Below are 9,246 nucleotides of genomic sequence, written 5' to 3' on the forward strand. Positions count from 1 at the left end.
CTTCAAAAAGATGTTTTTCAGAATTTTCACTCAAATCACTCACAAAACTTCAAAAATAACCCAAAATCATATTCATATCCAAACACAACTCTAAATTTCAAATACCATTTCACTTAAAAATAAATTTCCCCCTATTTTAAAATTTTACAATTCTTATGTCCAAACGCCCACTTATTAAAATGTACATTTTTCCCCTAGTCAGTTATATTTTAATAATTTTTTGAGTTTTCGTGAATTCAATTTGTAGTTTTGTACTTTTGCGTCCTCAACATTATAGTAGCCCTCGTTTCTCCTCTGCCATTTTGATGACAAAAACTCTCTCTCTCTATCTTCCTCTATCGGTATTTACGGCTCCGCTTTGTTTTGATCTTCAAAAGCTAAGCTAGGGTTTTTGCTTCCAAATACTTGAAAAAGCCTTCACCGCTCCGTCCTCCATCTCGAATCTCTAGATTCGATTTTAGGGTTCACAGATCTGTTCGCCGCCTGCCGTGTAGCTCGCCGTTTATCTGATTCGAATATGTTTTGGAAGCTTCCAGTTCTTTCCTCTTGTTCTCCAGTATGTTTCTGGATCCATCTCTATCTACTGTTCAAATTGAATGAGCTAATAAAATTTTATCGACTCAATTGTTTTTGATTTTCCGTTATATTTTGCTCGTAAACTTACTTCTTGTTGACGTTTAACTTTGTTTAGCTCGTCATAATTAGTTATTAAAAATGATACTTTAGTTTTGAGCTAAGTTTCATGTGATTTTATAATTTGGCACACCTCTAATAAAAAGTGAATTCAAATGTGAGTAGAATCGTAATAGTATTTCATATTAATTGAATTCATGATGATAACTCTATAATCTAACCAAACCAAAAAAAAAAATCAATGAAACTTTGGTAAAAGTGAAAATCTATGCAATTTATAATGGTTTTTTAGTTGGAGTATTTTTTGGATTGCTGAGTCTTTTTATAGCTGTAAGCACTATCTGCTGGCAGGAGTATTTCGTAATGTAATTATATGGTACTCCTAGTATTTTATGTACATCTCTTTCTTGCATAACCTGGTGTTGCATTATTCTTATTCCGACATTGACCAAGTCTAGCTCGAGCTGTAAGTACTGTTCAATGAAGCTGTTACCTCAATGCAGTGTGTGTTTGTTTGCTCTTTCTGTTGACTTTCTTTCCATCCTGGTGAGTACTGTTGCTTATGGTAAGACTTGTTTTTCCCTTGGAATTCTAGGTTGAAGCAGTATTAGACAAGGAAAACTTCACTTTGGAAGAGCTGCTTGATGAAGAAGAAATCATCCAAGAATGCAAAGCTTTGAACAGTCGTCTCATAAATTTGTATATTTTCTCTCATTTTTACTATATAGATGCTTTTAATTTAGCATGCCCCCAGGAGAGAATATAGTTCCTGAGTAATTGTTTATTAGTTCAGCTATAAATTTCAAAGTTCACAGTAAGATGGTTATCATTTTCGCTTTTCAGTTTGAGAGAGAGGACCCAGGTTGAGCAGTTGCTGCACTACATTATTGAAGAGCCTTCTGAGGTTGCTGATAGCAAACGAACATTTAAGTAAGTTTCTAGGACATGACCTCGCTTTAACTGTTATGCAGTAGTTGTATTTGCAAGTGTCTGCAGTTTCTTAAATATAGTAATTTAACAACACTTTTTCCTTGGTTTTAATGTTGTTTCACCTTCTAGGTTCCCTTTCATTGCCTGTGAGATATTTACCTGTGAAATTGATGTGATCCTTAAGACTTTAGTGGATGATGAAGAGGTATTGTATTCAGAAGATGCAGTCATGATAATTTAAGTAAGAAATGAACTTCTCTTGCTCTGATGTTTCAATCGTCTCTCTGTCTTGCTGCAGCTAATGAATTTGCTCTTTTCCTTTTTGGAACCAAGTCGTCCGCATAGCGCCTTGCTGGCTGGGTATTTTAGTAAGGTAAAATTTGACTCATCCAGACAAAATACCTTGGTCTTAGTTGTTGAATCGTTTTTTTTTGGGTCTAAAACAATTTGCTTTATGTAGTTCTTGCTGCATTGTAGGTGGTGATATGCCTTATGGTGCGGAAGACTGTTCCACTTATGAATTATGTTCAGGTTTGCCTAGTATTTTCATTGCACATTATGAATTGTACATGTTATTGACACACTCCCATTTCTTCTTCTAATAGTTTTTTCCATGTGTTGGACTTTATCTTCTGTTCCATCTTGAGCTTAAGCCGTTGCTTCATTTTCCAAATTCCAACTCATCCTATATTCTAGAAGCCTACGATTTCTAATACTAAAGCTGCATAACTCATTTTGCATTCTTTGGAAGCTTGTGCTTGGCTGCTTGGCATTTACCTTATCTTGATGAAAGTTGAACTAAGATATGCTGGGAACGAGTAGTTTTAGGGTCCGGAATTTTCATTATGTTTTAACGAAGTTGTCAGAATCTGTTGGGGAAGTTGATATTGATATGTATTCTTGCAAATCTACTTAATCTGGGTTAATGGGCGGTGAAGCTAGGAGGATCATGAGTTCATTACATGTTTAAACTGCTTATTGAACACAGAGCTCGCTAATGTAAGAAAGTTTGCCTCAGGCATCTTGTTTTTGGGCGGGAATTAGCGCTTAAGATCCATAATTAGGCCATTCCATTTGCAAACTCTGCATAGAAATTGATTTAATGCATATTGGATTGCTTTGAAATGTGTAAATGCTTGTTTTAAATGCATTTTGTCTCCTCTTTTTCCTCTTAAGGACTTGGTGTTTATTTATTTTTTGTTACAGGCCCATCATGATGTTTTTCAACAGATGGTGGATTTGATTGGTATAACATCCATAATGGAGGTTAGTAAGCTTGGTTTTCATTCTACCATCTGACGCAATCATTAATAAAGTCAAATCGTGATGGTTGATCCAGCGAAGACACTCTTTTCCTCTAAATAAGTCCTTTCTTTGTAGGTTTTGGTGCGACTTGTAGGAGCTGATGATCATATGTACCCCAATACCATGGATGTAATGCAATGGTTGGCTGACAGCAGCTTATTAGAAATGATAGTGGACAAATTGAACCCCTCTGTAAGTAAAAAATTACGTGATTTTATGTTAATTCGCTGTGCTGATGGTTGTGGATGTATATACTAGTGCAAAATGTTCACAGAGTATTCTAGTATTGGGTGTGTCTTTTCCAGAGTATATGATCACATTGCTTCGCAGTCTGTTGGTATCTATTATTGTGTCTCTTGTTATCATTATTATTTCGTAGTGCCTTTATCAATCATCCATCCAACCATGCTTTGCCTGGTTTAAATGCTTAGGTTGTTGGTTATTCAGCGGTGCGCAGAGTCTAATGGCCTTTTGGTCTTAGTAGCAGAAGGATCTTAGATGTCTTTCAGTAGTTGATAGGAATACCTGTTACCATACCACTGAACTATTGGGCCAAATCCCCTCCAATTATGAATGCATGTCCTTGTTGCTCCACCTTAATTGAGTTGACTGGAAAATCTATTTTTTCTTTAATCATTCTTAATTCTTGGTAATAGTTCATATATTTCTAAGTTATGTGTGGAAGCACTTTGCGACTTGGTCTTTTACGGAATGACGATCCGAAGTTCGAATCTCGTGATATATTGTTTTTTCCCCTTCAGAGTTCTCCCGAAGTTCATGCTAATGCAGCAGAAGCACTATGTGCAATAACCAGAAACACACCATCCCCCCTGGCCACCAAACTATCCAGTCCAAGGTTTGTGGAACTTTTTTTTATACTTGGAAGTTGATATGTCTTGGCATATCTTTTCTATATATTGTAAGTTTAATTCATTAATCTCTGCAACTCTCTCTGGATGCAGTTTTGTAGCCAGGATATTTGGTCATGCCCTCGAAGACTCACATTTGAAGTCTTCCCTTGTCCATTCGTTGTCTGTCTGTATGTCTCTGCTTGATCCTAAACGATCAATTCCATCAACTATGATGTATTCTTTCCGGAACCAGCAGGTTTATGAGTCTCCCGTGCATGCCAATCCTGACACTATTGATGCAATGCTTCCTAAACTTAGTAAGTTTTCTGATTGTGGAAGTTTGTACGGTTTTGAGTTATTGAATACTTGTTTACCTGTGTCCCACCATTTAGAGGTCAATTTCAAGTTCTCTACTAGAGACCAGCTGGTAGAGAATTGTAAAAAATGCAATGCCTTTACAAAGTGATTCTGTACTGCCACCTGGCAAAAGCAAGAAAAAAATTACTAGTAGAATGCTACTTGTATTTGTGAATTTTTTTATTTGAATCTCGTCTTGAACGGTATAATAAACTTTGCATCATTAATGGCACAGGTGGCTTGCTTGAGCTGTTGAATGTGTCATCTGATGAGAAGATTCTGCCAACAACATATGGAGAACTCAGGCCACCTCTAGGAAAGCATCGCTTAAAGGTTTGTCTTGGTTACATTCTTGGAACAAAATAGCACCTTCTATTATTCCTTTCCATTTGATTCGTTTTCCCCCAGGAGTATATGCGAAGAGAGAACTTCACTATTATGATGTTTCCTCTTTTTGTCAAGGGATCAAATATTTTTGTCTTCTCTTGCAAAGGAGTTGTACATCTTGTGTATGTTGCTCTGATGGCAACTTGTCATATTTTTATCAGGTTCTAGTACTTGGGATAGTAAGCTTTGAATAAGTACATCCAATTCTTGAATGCTTGCAGCATTGGTGTCTGTGGTCTATTGAGTTAGTAATCTTGTCCAAGTTTTTTGATCTCATCGTAGAAGTGTCGTATCTTCCTTGTAGATTGTTGAATTCATTTCTGTGCTACTGAAAACTGGCAATGAAGTTGCGGAGAAAGAATTGATTAGCTCCGGAACAATTGAGAGGGTCCTGAATCTCTTTTTTGAGTAAGATTTTATGTCGTTGTTCCTGGATTCTTTACCTTATAAATTGTTTGGACTGAACGTTCTTACATCCTTATTCTTGAATTTTTTAAAACCAATTTCTTGTTTGACATTCTTACTACTTAATTCCTGTCTAGGTACCCTTATAACAATGCGTTGCATCATCATGTTGAGAGTATAATTTACTCATGCTTGGAAAGCAAGAACATTGCAATCGTCGACCATCTTTTTGAAGAGTGCAATTTGATTGGGAAAATTATTCAAACAGATAAACAGCCTACAGTTTCTGGTGAAGAAAATCAGGTTAATCTTTGTGAAGCAACAAAATCCTTTGATATGCCTGTTTAATTTGAACAATGCAGTTTTAATGCCTGGTAATGACTTGTGTAAGTGTTTAATGGTGTTTTTAACTGATGCAGCCCACCTTACCAGCTACTGGGAGACGAGCACCCCGATTAGGTAACATAGGGCATATAACTAGGATTTCTAACAAACTCGTTCAGTTGGCAAACAATGATAACTGCATTCGAGCACATCTCGAGGTTCGTCATATATAATTTTGTTGCTTGATATGCTTCTCTAAACCTAGGTCCCGAGTCTTTCTCTGAATTAATTATTACTGAAGCTTTATGTTAAAATTTACTGTGTTTCCTTTAAGATAACATTCTTTTTGGAAACTTCACGAGGGCCACTGGAAAATTTTAACAAACAATTACTTGCCTTTCCACACTCCAGAAATTCTAAAAAAATTGTGCACTGAAACTTGGTTCCTTTTTGACAAATTTGGAGACTGCATTGACATATATTCTGCCGTGCATGGCATTAGAAATAGTTTGAATGATCTGTTGCCAAAAATTTCCTTTTCATGAATCAATAATCGCTCCTCATGCGGGCAGTCTCTTTTTCGAGATGGCCTTTGGTATTGATATGCTGAATCTCTTGGCCTTTGGTATTGTTATTGCTGATTCTCTCTGGTTTCCTGCTACTACTTATTTGGTGTTATTGGTATTGTCTCTTAATAATGATATTGCTGTTCTCACTTGTTTTTCTGCACACTGTGTACTCCAGAAGAATATGGAATGGAGTGATTGGCATACTACTGTTTTACAGGAGCGTAATACAATAGAAAATGTCTATCGCTGGGCTTGTGGGTACGGTTCTCTTTTTTCTGATTCTGCTACTTGATTGCCAATATGAAATCACCCATAATGGTTGTCTGCATTATACTTTAAGATCTGAAGCTGGATAATTATTTTACTGAAGCTATTGCTTGGAACAGTTTCTGGGCTTTCTATATATATGTAAAATGATGCCCCTTTACAGTAGTAGTACAGAATGGAAAAGTAAATAATGAGTATGCACAAATGAAGTTTGAAGTATCGGATACTTCAAGCAAATCATTCATTATAGTGTTGGTGTTGGTGTCCTAACAAGCGCTGCACTCCCTGTCCGTAATTCCTTCTACGCAAGTTTTTGAATATTCAATTATGAGGAGGAAGTAGAAAATGGGGAAAAGAGAAATGTGGGTGGGTGGGATAAGCTAGGAATACCGGAAAGCACCTGCTTTCGCTCGCAACAATCTGACACAATATACTTGTTCATTGTTGTGATCTAGTGTCTAAGATGTGTCGGTATTAGATGAAACAAATTCTGAGGGAAATTCGTTAATGAAATTGTCAAGAGAGGCTTGCAGAATTTCATTGGGATAAACATGGATTTGAAGAACTGTTTAAGACGAGTGGAGGTCTAAGGGTGGTTTCGAAAAGTTCTTTTGGAGGCAAAGACACTTTTAAGTTTATTAGCTAATCCCTTTTCTGCTCTGCTGCTTTTCCACAAAATAATGAGTTAATGACTTTATTCGTATGACCAGCCGACCAACTGCATTGCACGACAGAACAAGGGAGAGCGATGAGGAAGATGTTCATGACAGAGACTATGATGTAGCCGCTTTAGCAAATAATCTGAGTCAAGCATTCCGCTACACCATATATGATAATGATGATGCTGAAGAGGTAAATTTCTTTCGTTTTGGGAGGGGAAGTTTGGGACGGTGTGGTAGAGGGTGAGGTTCTGCATGCAAAAAGAAGAAAAAGAGGAACGTGTAAGCTCATTAACATTTTTGAATTGCAACCCCATATCGACTTTTGGTTATGGGGAGACTTTTAGTATCAGCTCACTCAGGTCTTTCTTGCATTTTCCAGGGGCGTGGAGCTCTTGATCGAGATGATGAGGTAATACTTTCATGTCCCTGATTAATTCATCTTCCTTGTTGTATATATCACCGGTCATTATTGCATTTGTTATTTGTTATCGCTTGCCCTGGTATTCATCAGAGTCCTATGTTCATGCCTTTGTAGGATGTTTATTTTGATGATGAGTCTGCTGAAGTTGTGATATCATCCCTTAGGTTGGCAGATGACCAGGGGAGGTGAGTTCAAGTTCTCATGTTCTGAAGGAAATTTTGTCAAGGAGTCACTTGAGCGCATTTGCTTCTAGCAAAGAAAGTGAAAAAAAGAGAGTACAGATGACAAGAAAGAGAAATGCGTTGCTTTCCAATTATTTGACTTAATGTGTTTTTTAAAATTTTTTTGGGGTCTTCCAGTGTGTTAAAAATTGAAGAGTTCGCATGAAAACATGGCTCAACTAACATGAGCTCATAACACCTTCTAAAATCAGGAAAACGGACATACATCTCTTATAGGTGGGATGTAAAACGACCTAACATGCTGTAGTCTTTACAAGATCTCCACTTGCATATGATCTTTTATATTTGTTTAAAATTTACTGGAGTTTAAGCAATAAGGTAGTATATCTAGGCTTTAGAGTTGTAACATCTCAGTTTTATCTGTTAGGACTTATCACTGTTTGTATAACGGCTATCTTTTCCTTTTCTCCCGCCTTTCAACTTCTGCAGCAGTTTGTTCACAAATTCAAACTGGTTTGCTTTCCAAGATGATAGAATTGGTGATGCTTCAATGAGTACCTCACCTACTGATGTAATGGAGGATATTAATCTCAATGGAATGTCAAATAGTAGTAACAGCAATAGTGATGATGAAGTGGTAGTTGGAGAAGAGGATGAATTGGCTGAGAGCAAAAATTCTAATGCAACACCCAGTTCTAGTTCAAACATGTTTAATGGGCTAAGTGGAGCCAATTCTGGTAATAATGGAGACTTCAATCAACAGAATGAGAAAGCAGTCGCCTCAGCTGACATGACTCCGTTCCATTTTGAGACGTCAGGCAGTGATGACCCCTTTGGAGACAGGTCTCTACCCGAATGGGTAGCATGGGGAGATGCCCCAAATATTCAAGTTGGTGGATCCAGTGTGAACCCATTTGAAGATCATAATAATTCTGCTGACCATATTGCTAACTCGGGGGAGAAAGCAACTCCACCACTTAGTTCCACTTCTAGTTGCAGTGGAGAATGTATTCCAAATGGTGTTTCATCCCCTGGTTCTAGCAAAAGTTCATCTGGATCTGATTCTAGTCAGAAAGCAGCCACTGTTCCTTCGTTGTTTGAAGAGGATGTTGAATTTGTTGGCGTGGAAATTGAGGGTACTGAGAAGGCTATGGAACATGCTCTTAAAGAGGGGATTGTTGGCGAAGCCGCTCCACTAAAAAGGAGCACTGTTCCTAAATCACCGGAAAAGGAAACCCCAGATGATGGTGGGGCAGGAACAAAAGAGTTCAACGATGCAAACTACTGGAGAGTCGATCAAGAAGTTGCTGTACTGGAATGACTCTGGAGATCTATTCATCGTGGTTTGAACCTTGATCCAGAGCTGATAGCCAGGATCCCGAACTTTCCAGGATCCCGAACATTCGATTGGTGAGTTTATGCAGCAGATGTGTACAGTGTACTTTGTTTAAAATTGGGATCAAACGATAGGCTAATATAAGGTTGTCACCAATTAATTATTGTTACGCTTATTGATAATTATTGTTCAGGTTTTGTTCTCACTGTAAAATTTTGGTTTCATCTCGTCTTAGCGTACGATACCTTTCTGGAGTTGTATGGATTCTGGAGTAATCTCAGTTCTCCATCCCATTAGGAGCAGGCGTAAAGGCTGCCTTGTTGAGACAAATGACTTATAATCTCGTTTTTTCCTGCTTTGATAATCATGTGTTGGGTGTTGGTGCATTGGTTTTTTTATTTATTTATTATTTTAAGTACCTTTGCTGATCAATTGGATGAATCTGCTAAGCATTTTTTACTATGCGATTGATTATGACTAAGACAATAAGATTAACAAGCATATTTTGTTCCAATAAAAGAAATCAGGGTGAGTATAAAAAGCTGCCCGCTCTGACACTCATAAAAAAAAACATTTGAAGAAAAATTGTTGGTTGATATTCAAACCTGATCTTCCCG

General features: G+C 37.4%; 1 protein-coding gene across 4 annotated transcripts; it reads left to right on the plus strand.

Annotated features, from left to right (window-relative positions):
* Nucleotides 1-204: 204 nt before the first annotated feature.
* Nucleotides 205-8,993, plus strand: LOC107768579 (uncharacterized). 4 transcript variants are annotated; one of them, XM_016587703.2, is made up of 19 exons: nt 205-556; nt 1,229-1,332; nt 1,477-1,563; nt 1,693-1,768; nt 1,862-1,936; nt 2,041-2,094; nt 2,770-2,829; nt 2,944-3,060; nt 3,630-3,724; nt 3,831-4,036; nt 4,312-4,409; nt 4,768-4,871; nt 5,006-5,171; nt 5,288-5,410; nt 5,937-6,019; nt 6,739-6,880; nt 7,070-7,099; nt 7,226-7,296; nt 7,783-8,993. In XM_016587703.2, exons 1-19 carry the CDS (start codon nt 518-520, stop codon nt 8,612-8,614), a joined length of 2,562 nt encoding a protein of 853 aa, XP_016443189.1. In that variant the 5' UTR covers nt 205-517; the 3' UTR covers nt 8,615-8,993. The 4 variants fall into 4 exon arrangements, with proteins under 4 accessions (XP_016443189.1, XP_016443195.1, XP_016443203.1 ...); XM_016587709.2 differs by having other exon boundaries at nt 7,786-8,993; XM_016587717.2 differs by lacking the exons at nt 205-556; nt 1,229-1,332; nt 1,477-1,563; nt 1,693-1,768 and adding an exon at nt 1,787-1,804 and having other exon boundaries at nt 1,897-1,936.
* Nucleotides 8,994-9,246: the final 253 nt, after the last annotated feature.

This window comes from Nicotiana tabacum, chromosome 18 (genome assembly GCF_000715075.1).
Source record: "Nicotiana tabacum cultivar K326 chromosome 18, ASM71507v2, whole genome shotgun sequence".
Lineage (NCBI taxonomy): Eukaryota > Viridiplantae > Streptophyta > Magnoliopsida > Solanales > Solanaceae > Nicotiana > Nicotiana tabacum.